This window comes from Perca fluviatilis, chromosome 23 (assembly GCF_010015445.1).
Source record: "Perca fluviatilis chromosome 23, GENO_Pfluv_1.0, whole genome shotgun sequence".
NCBI lineage: Eukaryota > Metazoa > Chordata > Actinopteri > Perciformes > Percidae > Perca > Perca fluviatilis.
In genome coordinates this window covers 7,152,785-7,172,288 of record NC_053134.1, presented here as the reverse complement: position 1 = coordinate 7,172,288, position 19,504 = coordinate 7,152,785, and the positions used below count along the sequence as shown (strand labels likewise).

General features: G+C 38.9%; 2 protein-coding genes across 4 annotated transcripts in view; both read left to right on the top strand.

Annotated features, from left to right (window-relative positions):
- The window catches only part of tmcc3 (transmembrane and coiled-coil domain family 3), a 45,194-nt gene extending 35,911 nt beyond the window's left edge, over positions 1-9,283 (top strand). For both annotated transcript variants that reach the window (XM_039791826.1, XM_039791827.1), the window contains exons 2-5: positions 1,877-2,038; positions 2,871-3,652; positions 4,678-4,813; positions 6,555-9,283. In XM_039791826.1, the coding sequence (XP_039647760.1) occupies positions 1,877-2,038; positions 2,871-3,652; positions 4,678-4,813; positions 6,555-6,857 (1,383 nt within the window). In that variant the 3' untranslated portion in view covers positions 6,858-9,283. The remainder of the gene's footprint in view (positions 1-1,876; positions 2,039-2,870; positions 3,653-4,677; positions 4,814-6,554) is intronic.
- Positions 9,284-11,501: 2,218 nt separating this feature from the next.
- On the top strand, positions 11,502-18,489 carry eri1 (exoribonuclease 1). 2 transcript variants are annotated; one of them, XM_039792296.1, is made up of 7 exons: positions 11,502-11,953; positions 12,937-13,118; positions 14,407-14,623; positions 14,716-14,802; positions 15,009-15,118; positions 15,448-15,562; positions 17,503-18,489. In XM_039792296.1, the coding sequence occupies exons 1-7, from the start codon at positions 11,876-11,878 to the stop codon at positions 17,743-17,745; spliced, it is 1,032 nt and encodes a 343-aa protein (XP_039648230.1). In that variant the 5' UTR covers positions 11,502-11,875; the 3' UTR covers positions 17,746-18,489. The 2 variants fall into 2 exon arrangements, with proteins under 2 accessions (XP_039648230.1, XP_039648231.1); XM_039792297.1 differs by having other exon boundaries at positions 11,504-11,953; positions 14,719-14,802.
- The last annotated feature ends 1,015 nt before the right edge of the window (positions 18,490-19,504 follow it).

The window sequence follows — 19,504 nt, the reverse complement described above, 5'->3', positions numbered from 1 at the left end:
TATGTGTTTGTGTTATGTCGTGATTGTGAAAATGAACTTCTACCTCCTCTGTCATCTCTAGCCACTGAAAGAAATAAGCAGAGAAATCAGGACAATTATAAAAGCTGGTCAGTCTGACGTGGTGTTGCCTGAGCTCATTACTATTCATTAGCTCATCCAGTTGCGCTGGGTAAAGGATGCGGATAGCCAGGCTCTCATTGGCTAGCTGTTAGCCAATGAGAGTCAAGCAGCTTAGCTCGTTGAATATTAATGAGAACTGGCACAAATTGAGCTGAGTCTTCCTGCAGGCTTTCTATACCATGCTAGAATGGCTTGAAACAAGGTAACCAAGGCATTTTTTCCACAAAGTGGACAGAGTCCATGGTAGAACTTCAGAAATTACTGCAAAGTAATGAAATATGTGTGGCAGGGCACCTTTAATGTTGATTGTATCAGTATTTATTTACAGCACAAGTTTGTTCTGGTTGCATTTCTGGGCGTCTGGTTGGACCGATGGATGTGTTATGTTTGCTGTTCTGAGGGTGCTGGCCATCTGTACTCAGGAGTAGCAAGAAGAAGTACAGTTACAGTATAATTCAAACCAAAGGATTTACATGAATGACTTTTTATGTTAATAAAAAGTGATGCTAAGTTAGTGACTGTTTGATATTACACCTATTATAATATTCATCTATTATTCATGGCTTGGGTTGATGGTTGCTGACTGCGGGATGTATCACAAAGCCACAGGACACAATTAAAATGTCAAAGCTTCAGCCTGTGAAAGAAAAAAAAAAAAACCCGCCTTCAGGGTTTGTCAGCAGTTTGCTCGTGTGTGTATGTCTTAGAGCTTAGTCTGTCTATGTGCGCTTTGCTGCCGTGGCAACAAGAGTTACCACATACTTATATTTTAGGTTGCCTTGTGTAATCATCTGCTATTGTTAATACAAAGAGTGAATTTTCAGCACAAGATGCTCTGGAGGCTGTTTGTTTGGAGCCTGGAGCTCCTCACTGCTCCACTAACTGACCATTGTGCAGTCTTCACACATATTTACTGTGTCATCAGCTGCTTTTTGACCCTCTTTCCCTCCAGTCTAAATACAAGAATCCTCTCAAGACTATGCGCTCAATACTCTTCTGATCCTTTTTTTCTTTAGCTCTGCTCTTATCTTCTGTTTTTCTTGCCAAAAGACAAGGGAGACAGTTAAGTGAGAGATGGAAAGAAAACGGTGAACTCAAATGATGAAAGAAGCTTTTCTATGGGGCCACCTAAACCTTTTGGCTGCAAAATATGTTTTTACTGTCAGTTTACCACTTATTATACTTCAGAGGAGCTTTAATTTTCTCTCCGAAGTTGTTTAATTAGGCATTATACAATTTTTCACCTCTCAAATACTAGTCTCAGTAGCCGAGCGAGCATCATCACAGCAGGGCAAGCAACAGTGTCGCTTAGCCTAGCTTCTTAGCCATTGCTAGCTTCAGAGCTTCGAGCGAGGTGGGCGTAGTTTCAGCAACCGGGCTTCATTCAGCCCACCCAGCCCGCCTCAGCTCCACCCACCGCCCCCTCGTGACGTCAGCTATGCCAACATTGCAACTGCGGAAGCCCCCCACTTTGAGCTTAATTTGGGCTCTTCAGAAACCAATGGGCGACGTCACAGACACTTTTTCCATATATTTTACAGTCACTGGTCTCAACAGTAGTTTTATATGTTGTGTGCTGTCAGTCGAATTAAACAAGACATTTCATGTCCCCTTGTGTTCTGTGTTATGGATATTTTTACATTAAAAAGAATATATTTTGTTGATTTTACAGTTGCAGTCCAAATATTAACTCCTCCTCCATTCTTGTGTGTGTGTGTGTGTGTGTGTGTGTGTGTGTGTGTGTGTGTGTTCACAGGCGGAGCGCACTTGCGATGCCAACATCCTCAGCGTCCCGGTGCCCCTTCGTCGCGGCGGCTCAGAGTCCAACCTGGTGGACAGCGTTGGGGATGACGGAGTGGGCCTGGATTTCACCAAGGGAGCGCTGGGCATCGACAGCCTGCAGCAAAAAATCCTTAAGGTGAGAGGAAACATTAGTCCCCTCCTGTGTGGCCTCTTTGTGGATATGCTGTGTTTGACTTAGGCCCTCTGAACAAAATCACAAAGACTAAATTAAATGACCTCCTTAGCTCGGTTTGGTGGTGCTTTGTAGAGCAGTCCAATTTCTTTTGTCCATTAGTTATTACTACAACAGATACCAATCAAAGCAGCTATTAAATTAATTGGTTTAATTAACTAGAACTTGTAATTCCACCCCATCTGCTGATCCATTCTCATCATAGCCCTAGTCTAAGCTTTCCACCATATGAACATTAGGCTTCACTGCAATTTAGTTTGATCACTCTCAGTAGATTCAATTGTTTAATCAAATTTTTGAAAGTATTTTGGGTCCATAACCAAAACCTAATGAAGGGATTATTGATAAATAATGTAATAAATTACTGCGCCCAGTGAGTAATATATACAAAGCAATAAACACTTGTTTGTAGCAATAACAAGACGTTTTGTTTGTAATGACCCTGAAAACTTCTCCTTAAAATGACGCTTTAAAATGGTATTGGATTATGTTTTTCACTGTCAGTTGTTATTATTGGGGATGCTCAGATCAGTATGGGCGTCTCATTAAAGGTTTCCCAGGAGTTTTTCTTGTAAGCAAACCAACAAACAATTATGGTTACGTTCACTGTCACTCACCAAAAGTCTACTCTCTAAGTATGAACCCTTGAGGTCAAACAAACGTGTTGAATGCATTTCCTTTCTCTTAACATTATTTGCAAGCAGGTTTTATATCTTTCTAACATTTTAAATACAGCATTGTCATCCATCTTTTTCTCCTTTCAATCTGCCTTAAGGTGACGGAGCAGATGAAGGTGGAGCAGACAGCTCGGGACCAGAACGTCGCCGAGTACCTGAAGCTGGTGAACAATGCCGACAAGCAGCAGGTGGGACGAATACGCCAGGTCTTTGAGAAGAAGAACCAGAAGTCGGCGCAAACCATCGCCCGGCTGCAGAGGAAGCTGGAGCAGTACCACCGCCGTGTGAAGGACAGCGAGACCAACGGGAAGCACAGCCACAAGGATGGCGGCAACAAGGAGTCCGGGACTCACAGCAAAGAGGGCAGCCTGCGGGACGTCAGTGCCACCGGACGGCACCCGGCTCTGGATAAAGTGAAGACGATCGGTCCCGGGGTGTCGCTCTCGCCGCCGTTCTTCTTCAACAAGTCACGGGAGTTCGCCAACCTCATCAGGAACAAGTTTGGCAGCGCCGACAACATCGCCCACCTCAAGAACCACATGGATTCGGGGTCGGGGCTGCAGGTGGACGGCGCGTCGAGGGGTCTGAGCGGGAGCGCCACCACAGTAGCCAAGGCGACCAAGTACCAGAGCGACGACGAGTGCTCCACGGGGACGTCTGCATCCGCTGACTCAAACGGGAACCCGGCCGGGGGCTCCGGGGCGGGATCTGGAGGTCCGGGGAGGTCAGACTCCAACGCGCGGCTGGGGGAGGTGCTGGACATGGTGCGGGAGATGCGGGAGGCTCAGGCCCTGCTGGCAGACGACATGGAGACTCTGAATACACAGTTCAAACGGGATTACAGCTACTTCACTCAGATGATGCAGGAGGAGAAATACAGGTAGGCACAGCATCAGAAGATCAAGGAATTGAACCACTCACCCTGGCAATACTGGTGCCATGTCATACCCATACAGGACACACATTAACACCCAGTCTGTTAAAATACACAAAGTAGTATTCATGAATAAGTAGGTCAAGCAGCACTCTATTAGATTAGTAAACACACGGATGTTTCAGTGAGTGTGTGATGCACGGGGGTCTTTATAGTATATTTGAGTGGTTTTTCCTGTCACTTCTAAATTAATTTGTGCCCCTTTTTTTAAATATTTATACTATAATCTAGATCAGTGAATCCTAACTTGGGGGCCAGGACCCCAGATAAATCTGAGGGGTCCAAGAAAGGTTAAACAAAATTTGAATTCTTCTTTTTTTCTTGCAAAATACTTTAACTTTCTCACGCTTAAAGTCCTTCAAATGAAACCATTCCAGAAGGAAAAATTACTCATTGGTTGAGCAGCTCATAATGCATGGCCACACTAAAGCCATAGCCTGTAGAAGTATGAAGGATCACAAGTACAGTACTTCATTTTAAAGGGCCACAAGCTAAAAAGCCTATTCCAACATATCAAGACAAATATTTGAACTTCTGCTGCAGGTGTGTCAATAATCCTCACCCCGCAGTAACACTCCTACATGGGAGTGACACATTTTGTTCGTACATCTTTGAATCTTTAAAGAGCTTTTGACAGTTACTACAAGCTTCTGTATGCTAAAAATAGATGGCAGAGCTTACACACACACCTCCAGACTATTACTGAGTCAACCAAGGGCAAATGTTTTCAGCAGCTTAGTTGCAGTAGTAGATGAACTGCTGTACTGTTACTCACCCACACAATGGTGTGTGTGTGTGTGTGTGTGTGTGTGTGTGTGTGTGTGTGTGTGTGTGTGTGTGTGTGTGTGTGTGTGTGTGTGTGTGTGTGTGTGTGTGTGTGTGTGTGTGTGTGTGTGTGTGTGTGTGTGTGTGTGTGTGTGTGTGTGTGTGTGGTGTGTGCGTTGTGTGGGGTGTGTGCGTGTGTGTGTCAGGTATGAGCGGTTGGAGGACCAGTTAAATGACCTGACAGAGCTCCACCAACATGAGACCTGTAATCTGAAGCAGGAACTGGCCAGTATTGAGGAGAAGGTGGCCTACCAGGCCTACGAAAGGGCCAGGGACATACAGGTAATGTGTGTTTTGTATACATGCATATAAGAACTAGTTATATAACACACTACAGACTCATATTTAAAATATATTTCAACAAGTACAGTGCTGGATTTTCTCAGTTTCGAGTATATAGACGCTAACCTCTAATACTGAAATTATTATTTGACTTAACGATGGATAAAGTGATTACATTATCTCTTTATTGTTTAAGTCATTTATTAAGCTAAACATTGCCAAACTTTCACCGTTTGCAGCTTCTTAAACATGAGGATTTGCTGTTTCATTTCATTGTAAATTGAACAGAGTTGACAAGTGGGAGTAGCTACAGTATTTCAGGTGCCTCTGGTTTGTTCATTTCTCCATAAGCGATGTTGGTAATGACAGATGGAGCCTTTCCTCGTCTTAGATGGGCATGAAACTCTCCCAACTGAATTATCAGTAAAAGATGAACAACTGTTTCAAAACATCAGATTCTTTGATCAAAGGTCAAAGTTACAAGCCTGTGCAAATAATAAGGCTATTAGACGGAAACGATCTGAAGAGAAAACGCAAAAGTGGCGTTGTGTTCTCACTTTTTATTCCGCGTTTAGACCAGCATTTTGGGGGGGAAATCTGCGTGCATATGGTGACGCAAAAGTGTGTGAAATTCGATGTAGTACGCACACCAGGCGGCTAGGTGGTGTTGTGAGGCACTGCCACACAACACCACCAAGTCTGCGCGCCTGCGTAGAACCTTCCTTCTACTTCTCTCTCTAGTAGCGCGAAGCGAGCAACAAAAGCTGACAATTTTATCTGGACAGATGAGGAGGTGGAGTTATTGCTCCAAACAATGCGGACACACGGCACACACACACACACACAGACACGCGGCGCACTTACACGGCACACACACACGGCGCACACACACACACATGCACACACGCGGCACACACATACACTCACACAGTGTGTTTTTACCCTTTAGACGGGAACGTGGCAGTGGAGTGTTTTTAAGATTTCCACTCTGGAGGGTGGTTTCACTTTTTTGTGTTTTTAAGCCCCAAAAACGCCATCGCCGTCTAAACGAAAGGCACATCTGATTAAATATTTTTACGTTTTCCCCCTGCAAGTATTCATGTAAACAGGACCTAAGAGAATTTAACTATGAATCCCAAGGTACATTTCAGAAGGACCCATCCAACCACAAAGCTTAAAAGGCGAACTAAAGAAAAACTGAAAATATAACTGTAGCCTGCAGCTTAAATAAATGAACTCTCAGATTCTGTGCCAATTTTGGATGAATTATGGCACAACGAAGCATTTTGAATTCGCTATAACTCTGATTTGTGCCTCTGACTGGCTCCTTCTCCTTACAGCGGCCGAGGCTCGTGGGTGTTGTAGTATTCCGTCCACCAAACTGACAAAAACAAAAACCTGATTTCCCAGAAAAAAAGTTGGGAAAAAAATTGATGATCATAATAAGGATATCATTAAAAGAAGAAAAAAAATCAGTGTGCTTGTACAATTCCAATTGTTTGGTTTTCTTTTACAATTTTGAGAATTTGTATTTTTTATTTTAAGAAGAAGACGGGTAAGACACACCTTTTCCACCGAGTTGCCTCCAGCATTAATTTCTTATGTGAAACACAACTGCTGTTGATGTAAATGCATATCTAATCCAATTCCACTGCCCTTCCCTTATGACTCAGTGTTCTCCAGTATTTCCCTGATCTTAAATCAAATTGTGTACTTGTGTGTGTATCTTGTGTGTGTGCAGGAGGTCCTGGAGTCGTGCCAGACTCGTGTGTCAAAGCTGGAGCTCCAGCAGCAGCAGCAACAGACGGTTCAAGTGGAAAACACCGACGCCAAGGTGCTGCTGGGAAAATGCATCAACATCATGCTGGCTATCGTCACCGTGATCTTGGTGTGCGTTTCCACGGCGGCCAAGTTCACGGCCCCGCTGCTGCGAAGCCGCCTCCACCTGGCGCTCACCTGCGTGGCCCTGTCCGTGTTAGCGCTGCTGTGGAAGAACTGGGAACATTTACAGTGTGCTTTGGAACGATTGCTCCTCCCGCACTGATAATAGGAAGCACAGGTGAGAGCAGAAAACTACCATCAGCCCTGGGGGGGCTCCGTGATAGGGGGAGTTTACATGTAGCCTGTTACACCAGCCCTAGTTCCCCAGCGATATTGTGCTCCCCAGGTGACATGATTATAAATGGCTCTGTGCTTTGCATGTCTAAATGGGGTCCACACAAAGCCTTTCCCACAATGCACCGCCACTGTAATTCCAACACACAGATGTAAGCTCATATAAGTTATAACTGTGACAAAGATTTGCAACGTGCTGTCTACAAGGCTGAAAGTGCAAACGTATAAACTTTGCGCAACGTTGGCATTAAAGTGCATCACTACAGTCCAGTACCAGACCACTAAAGCCATGAATCAGCTGGAATCGATCAGCCATGGTATTGGCTTTTTGATTCCCCACCTGCTCTCATGTGGTCATCACAAGATTCTGGATTGCACCAACAGCAGACACTAAAATCTAAATATAGAGGATTTCATTGGTGCATGGAAATACAGTGATTATATTTCCTGTCCTTATAGGGAAGAGTATTTGTTATAGCACCACCTCACACCTCTAAACAAACACTCACTGGCTGTGTGTGGCCAGCCTTGAACCCACACAGTACGCCTCCTCGTACACAAAGACACATCCACCTGAAGGTTGAAGGTTGTACTGTGTACTAAACTGTTCTGTATTCACGTGTTGTTTTTCTTGTCAGTGTCTCATTCAAAAGGACATTTTTTAAGCCGTTGTTTTAAACTGTGGGTGTTTGTGTTTGTCTGAGTGTTTGTTTGTGTACTGCACGCCTGCTTATGTGTGTTTCACATATATTTGCTTTATTGGTGAGAACATCAACATCACTCATGTCTAAATATGAAGCTAGAGCCTAAATACTGAAAACATAGGGCAAACCGCTAGCCTGGGTCTATCTGAAGGTGACACAATCTACCTCCCAGCACCTGTAAAGCTCACTATGTAACATTATTTTTTAATTGCACAAAAATAGTGTAAGCAGAACAATTTGTGCTATTATCGGGGTAATGTGCAGGACTATTTCTTGGATAGAAGCATTACCTGTTTTTACACACTTGTAAAATAACATGTTAGTCAGTAAGCTATAAAGGTGCTGGTAGGTGGATTGTGTTACCTTTGGACAACTGTTTCCAGTCTTTGTGCTAAGCTAAGCCAAACGGCTGCTGGCTGTAGTTTCATATTTACTGTACGGACATGAGAGCGGTATCAGTCTTCTCAGCTTACTCTCTGCAAGGAAGCTTATATGCATATTTCCCATAATGTCAAACTATAGATTTTAAACTGCCTCCTGTCTTGTTGATTTGATGCTTTGGGGTTTTCGTCATGTATAATCTGTTTTATGTTTTTCGGGTAACCGTGAGTTGACGACCAGCTTGCATGTAAACTGTGAGGAAGGCCTAGACCATTAGAGAAACTCTAAACGCGAGCACGTTTTACTTTAATTGAATGGCCTTTTTACGAGTTGAACAGGACAAATGAACTTTTGTGTGATACCTTTGCTGCTTTCAAGTCCTGTAGGAAAAACAACAGCAATGTCCTGACAGTTCAAAGTCTTGACTTGTAAGGATTCCTACCTGTTAAGCCACAGAGAGACCGTGAGTGATTACTGCTGCTACATTTCAATTACTCATAATTCCTTTCAGCCTTTTCACACATGACTCTCTCGCACAGCTGGAAAATGACTCACAGCTGGAAATGAGATGAAACTGGAGTAGAAAGTCTTGTGTCATCATATTTTAAGACTTATGAATTGTAATGACTTGGAGGATAAGGTTGTTCTACTTTAAATAAGTATGTCTGTTCTTGTACTATAATACTGAAATGTCAATAAATCCCCAAGCAGCGTTTACCACTTGAAACTTCCATAGGTAGTAATATCAACACCATAACTGTTTTTTTCCCACGTGACTTGAATGCAGCATTACAGATTAGACGGAGGAAACTGAACAATGTAGCTCCGTGCTCCCTAACCCTGTATCACTGTGATGCTGAGGGGGATGAAATGAGACTGATGCCTTTTCAATGCAGCTTATTTTCTTCTTTGTAGTCTCGTTGCATCCCTTCAGGAGCCAAATGTGGGTATTTCAAGGCACATAAGCCTTTCTAAGTAACACTGAAATGAGTATTTAAAAAAATCCTTTCTGTTTTCTTACCATTCGTCTTTGATTTGGTTTTTTTGGTTAGTTTTTGAGCTAATTTAAAAAACAATTTGTCTGCTCTGCGGGAGAGACATGAACCTCCTCTCCAAAGCGGTTTGTAAGTCCATAGTGTATAATTTCACATTTCTGTCTCTTCTACGTGCGTTAGTTTCTGGTTGTGGGTTACCATCATTTTCTTATATATATATTTTTTTTCAAATGAGAAAATAAATCTTTGTTTTTCTAAGATAAGATTGTTCCCGATTTCTGTTTCATTAGGCTCCTTTTTTCATTAACTAACATGTCTCCCATCATACATGATCCATCAGACAGGCCGTGTGACGTGATGTAAGGACAGGAGTTCAAACCACTCTGCAAGCATCATAAGGAGTTTTTACATAAAATGGGTGTAAATGACTGATAAACACCAGCTGCACAGTGTGATGCACTGGTGGAGAGAAACCCCATTAATGTATGTTCTTTCTAGTCTTCTCTGCAAGAAAATGAATACACATATTTCCCAAAATTTCCAACTGTCCTTTTAAACAACTCATGGACATTTTAGAGCAGGCGTGAGTGAGTTGTTGCCCGTCAATGTAAAACAAATCAGTGTGTAAGGATGGACGGTGACCAGCACAGTTGTGTGTGGTTGTCAGCTGTAGTTGGTGTGGAAATGAAGAGTTTAACTGATGTGCAGGGACTTAATATAATCCAAGGACACTAAGTAACTTTTCCCGTTTCGGTCCCCCTACAGGTTGTCTCATTGGAACTACAGCTGCAGCTAAAAGTTAGATAGTGTCGCTTTAATTTCTAAATGCTAAAAAGAAAATCAGCAGATCAGTCTCATATCTGATGAGTTAAGTGGCATTTCAAATGCAGTTATTGGCAAGCTGACGTGTTTTTATGAGTAGGCTTAAGTGTATTGATTCACTGATGTGAATTTATGGAGCCTTTAACATTCAGGATCTGTATTGCTTATTTTCATGCTGTATTAAAGATAAAGTACTGAACATGAAATCAAGCCAATCCACTTAATACTAGAGAGAAATATTGTATGTTTTACTCCACTACATTTATTTAATACATTTAGTTACTAGTTACTTTACACATTCAGATTAATAATACAAAATACTGTATAATAAATAAATGTGTTATAAGTTAAAATACACAAAAAATAAAAAGGAAATAAAGTAAGCCCCACCTTTACCAGCTGTAATATTAAAGTAATGAACACATTAATGCACCAATAACATAATATGATTCTGAAATAGGCCATTCTGCATTATGAGTACTTTTACCTTTGGTACTTTAATATGTGTGTGTTTGTTTGTTCAAAAATGCACTAATCACCAAGGCAAATTCCACATAAGTGTAACTTATATTTTGATGCAAATACTTTTTTGCTTTTATGTAAGATTTTGGATACAGGACTTACACTTAGAATTCTGTGGTATTGCTACTTTTACTTAACTATATGATCTGAATACTTGAATGAATTCTGTCCTTAAGATGCACAGCATCTTCAAATAAAATGTTTTGATTGATCTCAATTAAGAAAGGCATTTAGATTTTTAATTGGACACTTTTCCATCAAAGAAGCATTTTAGCTACACTGTTGGGTATTATATGTGTTCTATTGCACATAGAACAAGTAGCAAGCATGTTCCAGCTGTTTTGTGGGTCATAAATATTTTATCTTTTTATTCAGATTCAATATTCAGACCTGTTTTGCTCATTTTCTTTCCTCCTTCTCTTTGCTTTGTTTTTGCCAGAGTTCATTTTCCTCAGAAAAGCACGGCTCATCGTGATAGGTTAGGTTTAAACACCTGCACTGAGAACATTGAAGGTCTGCATACATTATATTCTCTATGTTTTCATGCATGACATGAAATACAACGTAGAGGAGGCTGCCACCTAGCGGTCAATGTCTCTCACAAATGTTTTTTAAAAGGTTATTTATACAAATAAATTTGAGATGATTTATTGGCATTCGTTTTACCAAAGCAGATAAAGCAGTACATAAACATAAAGAAAAACATTTGTGATTATAATACACACTAGTTAGGGTACATAAATACAAAATGACCAACCGTTAAAAAAAATAAAAAATAAAATCATAATACATATACATACATAATACCTATTCTATTTTTGATGTGTTATACATCCAGTCTTATCTATTAATTTACAGGTACTTGTATACATTTGTACAGTTTACATAATTGAATACAAATATGCATCTCATATTTGCCCTTCAGTAATAAAAGAAAGGAAGCAAACTATTTAGGTTCCGAAAATCAGGAACAAAGTTTAATGTAGAGAACGATGTGAGCATAGATAGATAGATAGATAGATAGATAGATAGATAGATAGATAGATAGATAGATAGATAGATAGATAGATATTGCTCTATATCTATGGATGTGAGCCTAGCGGTCATCCACAACACCAGATGGCGACAGTGAGCGTCCGAATGTTTTGGCGCAAAGCGGAAGTTGTCACAACTGTCCGCCTTAAAGAAGTTTAATGTTGCTGCGGAGAGTAGACCAGCTGCTGAAAAAGTAACGTTATTGATTAAACGTTTTGTTAGTGATTAATTTTGACGTATGTAATAATAATAACAATAATAACTCAACGAATTAGCATCGTACTTAGCGGCTTCAAAGTGGACAACCCCGAAGAAGTCACACTGGAATGTTGTGCGGTCAGCTAATGTTAGCAAGTGTAGCTAAACCGTTAACTTAGATTGTAACGTTAACGCTACTGTCTCGCTACTCAGGAATTAACGTTAAATTCACGTTAGGTTATTCTTCTAACTTGCTGACTAGCTAGTTTCTGGATTAACGCCCACTTTAAATGGATGAGCACAAGGAGAACATTCACGCCGAGGACGTCAATGTGAAGATGTCGAACACAAGAGAAAAGGCAGAAAAGGTTGGTGTAAACAGCTAGATATGGTAAACCGCGAGCTAACATTAGCTTAAATGTTAAAACGTTAACGTTACCTTGAAATACTGTTGAACATGTACTTGGTTCACATATATATTTAATGCATTTACATTTTAAATGTAATATAGCTACTAAATTGAAGCTATTTCTACAAAACGTGGTAACGTTAAGGGGAACCAGCTATAACATCTGCTTATTGTCTTATTGTAGCTAGCTAGGTTGTAACGTTAGCTAAGCGTTAAAAGACCATGTAGTAGACAAACAGAAGCAAATAAGAGGTAGGCTATATAAACCTAAACCTGCTCCCTAGTATGTAAATATGAAGGGCTCATTTTAAGCTAACGATAACGCAACAATTCTTAGTTTCAGGTGATTATACACTTGTGAAAACATAGTTATGAATAATGTATTCCTAAATCCTACATACCGCTCCTTTTTTAAAAGACAATTATTATTTATTTTGAAGTAGCCACTACTTAATTTTTTCATGATGCAACGGTGGTAGAAGTGGCTGCATTTGTCGTCGCAGCATTTAGTTCATGAAACATAATTCCTCTGTTGATTTTGTAGTGGCGGCTCACCATGGCAGAATTTCTGCCACCACGGTATCAGAAATAGGGCTGTACAAAAAATACAGATAGATGACAGGAAAACCTTTACCACCATCATTAAAACTTTTTTGGAATAATGTTGATCCCTCCAGAAGAGACTTTAAGAATCTCTGCCAAGGAGGAGTATTGAATCTGATGATTTTTCCCTAAATTTGTTGCCCACCTGTAAACCAAAGTAAAGAGGGTTATCTCTCGATTTAAGAAAGATATTGAGTGACAATTGTGACCTGACCTGTATGCCTTCACAGATGATCAGAACTGACACATTTTTTGACTTCACTCTTTTTTGTAAATATGTTTATTGCTCTGTATGTTGTGCTTCTGTGACACATACTGACTGATATAATTCCTCCTTAGGCAAAGCCTTGCAGCAGGATATGTCCTGATGAAGAATCTGCTCCTCAGGAGTCCCCGTCTCAGTCTAACAGCGACTTCAGTCATCCGGTGTATAAAGAGATCGCTCTGGCTAATGGACACATCAACCGCATGTCCAAGGAGGAGCTTCGGATCAAGTTAGCAGAGCTGCAGCTTGACACAAGGTAATAGTGTCCCTAATACAGTAAACATACGATAAGATAAGCCTTTATTGATCCTCAGTGGGGAAATTTGGTTGTTGCAGCAGCACAAGGACAGAATAAGTTTTTATATATATATATATATATATATATATATATATATATATATATATATATATATATATATATATATATATATATATATATATATAAAATATAATACAGTAAACATACGATAAGATAAGCCTTTATTGATCCTCAGTGGGAAATTTGGTTGTTGCAGCAGCACAAGGACAGAATAAGTTTATATATATATATATATATATATATATATATATATATATATATATATATATATATATATATATATATATATATAGAAGATGTAAACAAATAAGTTATAAAAGGTACTGTATGTAAATTAAATACCAGGGTTTCCACATGGTCTTAAAAAGTCTAAAATTTCCAAAATACTTTGGACGTTTTGTCACATTTTCAATGTTTTTGTTGTTTTTTTCAACGTTTTTGACGACTATTATTTTGGTTTGTTTGGAAGTTTTTGGCGCTTTTTCCAAAGTTTTTTTTCAATACATGCATACATGACCTGGCACCTCCCTAGATAGTTGGAGATCTCAACTTCCCAATACGGACTACAAATGGGACCAATATGCAACTTCTATTGCAGCCAATCTAGACACCAGTCCTAAAATGCCGATGAGTAAATTGGGGAATTGTTTCAGACAATGTTTCCGGATTCTGACATATGACTTTTTTTATGTTTTTGATTAAATTTAATTCATAATGGTCTTTAAAGGGTCTTAAAAAGTCTTAAATTTGACTTATTGAAACCTGACTATGAATGGAAGTAAAAACTATACAAGAGCAATTAAAGATAAAAATGTTATTGTTTGATTTGTGGTAGCTAGCTAAGTCAGTATAGTGTATGTAAACAGCGTGCACCGGTCTAATATATAATATGATTATTAATAATGATACTTAGTGTTTGTATTTATATAGTATATAATGTAATGCAACAGATTAACATTAACTTAATATAATATACGGTAGAACAGTTTAAGGATCCACATAAGCATTTGTTTAACATTTGAAGAAAACTTGCACCTGATTGCTTTTAAAATACACAGAATACTTTTATTATTATACATATAAACAAACTGGACTGCACACAAAAATTTAATTTATATGCAGAAATCTCAAGCTCAATTCATCAACCTTCAGTATTAAAAGCTACTAAACTTCATAACATAGAGAGCTACTGTTTCCTAAACTTCTTTTCTCTTTGTGTGTAAAGAGGTGTAAAGGATGTGATGAAGAAGAGGTTGAAGAGCCACTATAAGAAGCAGAAGCTTCTGCAGTCTGCATCTGAGGGAGGACCCACTGACACCTACTATGACTACATCTGCGTGGTGGACTTTGAAGCAACATGTGAAGAGGATAATCCCTCAGACTTCCATCATGAAATCATTGAGTTCCCCATGGTTCTTATCAACACGCACACCTTAGAAATTGTAAGTTAAGTTTGAGATGTTCAGTTTTTAAACTGCAGAGCGACTTTTGTTTTTATGAATGTTTATTTGTTTTTGTTTTTTCATTTATGTTGCAGGTGGACTCCTTTCAGGCATATGTGAAACCAGAGTTGAACCCACAGCTTTCAGACTTTTGTGTGAAGTTAACCGGAATAACACAGGTCGGTTGAGCTCAGTTTATAGCAAAGTGACCTAGTAATCAGGAGTTATTGTGTACCCTTGTAAAGCCCTTCTAGGGACAGGCATTGGAAACTAGCAATAGCTATAAATGCTGTGATGCTGTACATTGGAGATTTGTAGCATCTGTCCCTATTCAAATAAACATGAAATGTACTGTACATGAATGAAATGTTGTTTTGTTGAGCAGAAAATGGTGGATGAAGCAGAGCTGTTTCCAGCAGTACTTCAGCGGGTTGTCGCTTGGCTTCAGGAGAGGGAGCTCGGGACAACATACAAATACGCCATCCTAACTGACGGGTATGTTTGAATTCAGTAATGGTGCCAAATCTTACCTGTATTTGTGCTGCTTCTCGTCAGTTAGTGAAATCTTACACTACTTTGGGGTGGCTGTGGCTCAGTGGTAGAGCGGTCGCCTGCCAATTGGAAGGTTGGTGGTTTGATCCCTGGCCGTAAATGTGTGTGAATGTTTATCTGATGAGCAGGTGGCACCTTGTACGGCAGCCTGTGCCACAGCGGATGAATGTGTGTGAATGGTGAATGGTTCCTGTACTATGTTAAAGTGCTTTGAGTAGTCGTTCAGACTAGAAAAGCGCTATATAAAAACAGTCCATTTCCATCTTCTTAAGGGCCTGGGATATGAGCAAGTTCCTCAACATCCAGTGTCGGCTTAGCCGGATCAGATATCCTCAGTTTGCAAAGAAGTGGATCAACATCAGGAAATCATACGGGAACTTCTACAAGGTTTGTGTTTTTAATTGTTTTAAGATAGGAGACTGACTGTAAATGTCTTTTCTAGACTTTTTCTTTATTCCACAATGCCCCCTTTAAGGAGGGAATGCATATGGATATAGTTACTAGGGGTGCACGATTCAGAAAATGTCACGATTCGATTCAACATCGATTTTTAGGCTCAAGATTCGATTCAAAATCAATTTGATTCAAAATGATTCTCAATTTAAAAAATATAAGTGTGTAAATTTAGTTACTTTTTCCATGTAAATGCAGTAGGCATAATTTAAAAGAAAATAAACAACAAATGAAATGTAGTTTGATATTACTTTATGTCTTCATACAAAAATAAAAAGTTTTGCAACTAAAAACTGCAAAGTGCCAAGCTTTGGCCAGCTTTCAAATGCATTTAATTCAAGTATAAAATAAAACTGTTAAATAAAAAGAGCTTTTTGTTCAGAGTTGGGTGGGAGTTTAGAGCATTGAAAGAGTGCGTTGGTTGACTGACATGGTAGGTACTTCAGGTTGTTGTTCGTCCACGTCTTTAATGTTAATCTCTGGGTGATGGCGCACCATGGGAGTTCTCAAGTTTGTGGTGTTTCCAAAATACTTAACTTTCGCTTTGCAAAGCCTGCATACAGCATGATTCCTATCAAGTTCCGTCTTCCCCTCGAGGTTATAAAAGCCGAAATGTGCCCAAACTCTCGCCTTCAATGAGGATGGAGCAGGTTGAATAATTCTGTGAGGTTCGCCATTGTTTGCACCGACTAAACTACTTCTGCCTAACTTGTTCTTCTTTTGATTATGACGAGTGCCCAGGCGTCAAAGTGAATTCGACGCTGCGCCATCTCTGGGAATGGCGAGCTAAACTCATTTCAGGACGATAGTATACATTATAAAATGAAATATATATATATATTTTTTTAATTCTATGAATCGGTAGAGCTTGAATCGCGATACGAATGTGAATAGATTTATTTTTTTTGCACACCCCTAATAGTTACTCATAAAATAAAAGACATCAACATTTGCAAATATGACAAAGAATAACATGTTTCGTAATTAAATAAACAAATATGCAAACAAACACATTCTGGTCCGTGTTTAGTAGTTACCTCAAAGAAGAAAGAATTAAATTAACAAACTTAGTGAGAAGAATTTTTCAAATTTAACAGTGTTTGGATGAATCATTAGGATTGTTGTTTTTTTTCCCCCCCCATTAGAACAGAGACAAATTAATATGTAATGATACGTTTCTCTTCTTTGAAATTATAACTTCCACATCTAAATTCATACAGATTAGTTTTATACAGACCTAAAGAAAAATAAAACTAGTCTTTGGCAACCTATAGTTATTACACAGAGGGTTATTATGAATGTAATCATGCTAATCCTGATGACCCATATCATCCATATCCCTGAGTCGGAGCTCTACTTGAAATGTAATATAATCTGTATTTATTATCTTCCTGCAGAAACTGTATGACAGCGGTAAATATCTGTCGTTATGGAAGGTTTAACACATTCTTCATGAATGTGGGTTATCATATTTAATGCTCAGTTGTGGAGATATCAATAGATTAGATTCAACTTTGTCATTGACAGTACAGTTGAATCTAATCTATTGATATCTCCAAAAGATTACTTTAAACATGATAACCCACATTCATGAAGAATGTATTTACAGTTGTCGTACAGTTTTTGTAGCAAGTTAAAAAGCTAGTGATCATCTTTTCTTGGGCACCAGTGGTTTAAACCCAAAAATTAATCATACAGAGTTTTACAAATATGATGCAATCTGCTATGTTTCTGTTCACCTACATACCTCACTTCAGTGACTAGTTTTGTGACTAAATGTGCTTAATGGAGCTGTTAATGGCAAAAGTTAAATGCAGGTACTATTTCAGGATGTCTTTGTTAATTTAAGCCAACCAGCTGTTTTCCTCCCCCAGGTCCCCCGCACACAGACGAAGCTGAGCACCATGCTGGAGAAGTTGGGTCTGAAGTATGAAGGCCGTCCTCACTCTGGGCTCGACGATTCACGCAACATCGCCAGGATAGCTCTGCGCATGCTGCAGGACGGGTGTCAGCTGCGCGTCAACGAACGCATCCACGCCGGCCAGCTGCTCTCCGTTCCCAGCTCAGCTCCTGTGGAAGGAGCTCCTGCACCACACAACCCCCGCAGCAGGGACTAGACCTGGGAACTCTTTACCCCTGAGTTGCAGAAAAGGAAAAAGATCCAGAGCACTTTTATGGTCTTCATGTCAAGTTGTAACTTTTTGTTTTGGAGCATAAAAGCTATAGGTGGTAAAGAGTATAAATGGGGTCAACATTTTCATATGTGAGGGTTCCTCTCAGACCATAACTCCATTTATTTTTACACCAGATGTCTAAACACGGAGATCATTCCAGTGTGTTGTGGGAGGATTTCCCCCCTTTCAGTGTTGTCACCCTTCCTTATCAAGCTGCTAATATTCAACAAACAACCTGGTGAAAATGCTAATTTCAGTTATCCCATGATGGTGGGAATATTTGTTTTTATTTCAGGTTTTGCTTCCAAGAATACAACTCAATACCCCACATCTGTCACCATTGGGCAAATATATCCCACAAATCCATACAAATGTTGCTGCTGCTAGTGCTGTGCTGTTTGAAGTGCTACATAATAACAGAGCCATAACATCTAACTGGTATATAATGAGAATGTTGTCTTTCATTATACAAATACAGCACATGTATTCATTTGACAAATTGATGGACAGTTGAATACATTTAAGTCTTATCTGTTGTAACTACTGTAAAAGTTCAGCCTTTGTTGTAGGAGTCATCTTTTGTAATATTGAATTATTTTTTATTTCATGGAGGATGCTCTATTTTAACAGGAACAAATATTCTTATGAATGCCAAATAATGCAAATAAATATGTTCTTGTAGATAAATTGTCATCTTTGTCTAAACATGTATAATGTCGCTGCTCTTTAAATGTCTTAAGTTTCAAAACCCCTTTAAAAATATTTAACCTGCTGCATTTGTTTTACATTCAAAAGCTGTGTAATAGCTATAACTAAGTACATTTACTCAAGTACTGTACTGAAGTACAAATTGAAGGTTTTTTTTCATGCTACGTTTTACTCATTACAATTCAGAGGGAATTATCTGATGACTGATAACTAGTTACTTTACAAATTAAGACTTAAAATAATCAAATTATAGTAAAAATGGTACAGTTAACTTACCTATTCAAACAGAACAACTAACCTCTGATATGTTAGTATAGTATAGTATAATATAATTAATACACTTTTGTGAAACAACATTCAGGGAAAGTATAGTATGTCTAAAAATTGATACAAAATAATAGTATAGTATGTCGAAAAAGTGATTTCAAAAAAAGTCATAGTATAGTATGTCAAAACAGTGAAAAAAAGTCAGTATAGTATGTTGAAAAAAGTGATAAAACTTCATGGTATAATATGTCGAAAAAAGTTATTAAAAAGTCATAGTATAGCATGTCAAAAAAAGTGATAAAAAATAATAGTATAGTATGTCGAAACAGTGATAAAAAGCCATAGAGTAGGTTGAAAAAAAGTGATGAAAAGGTCATGGTATAGTATGTCGAAAAAAGTGATGAAAAAGTCATAGTATAGTATGTCGAAAAAAAGTCTGGAAGAACATGTAAACGCCAAACAAAAAGGCCCAGCCCGGACTGAAAAGTGATAAAAGTCATAATATAGTATGTCGAAAAAGTGATAAAAAAGACATAGTATAGTATGTCAAAAAAAGTGATAAAAAGTTATAGTATAGTATGTCAAAAAAGTGAGAAAAAAGTCATAGTATAGTAAGTCGAAAGAAAGTCTGGAAGAACATGCAAACTCCACACAAAAAGGCCCAGCCTGGACAAAAAAATTATAAAAATCATAAAATAGTATGTTGAAAATAGTCATAGTATATATA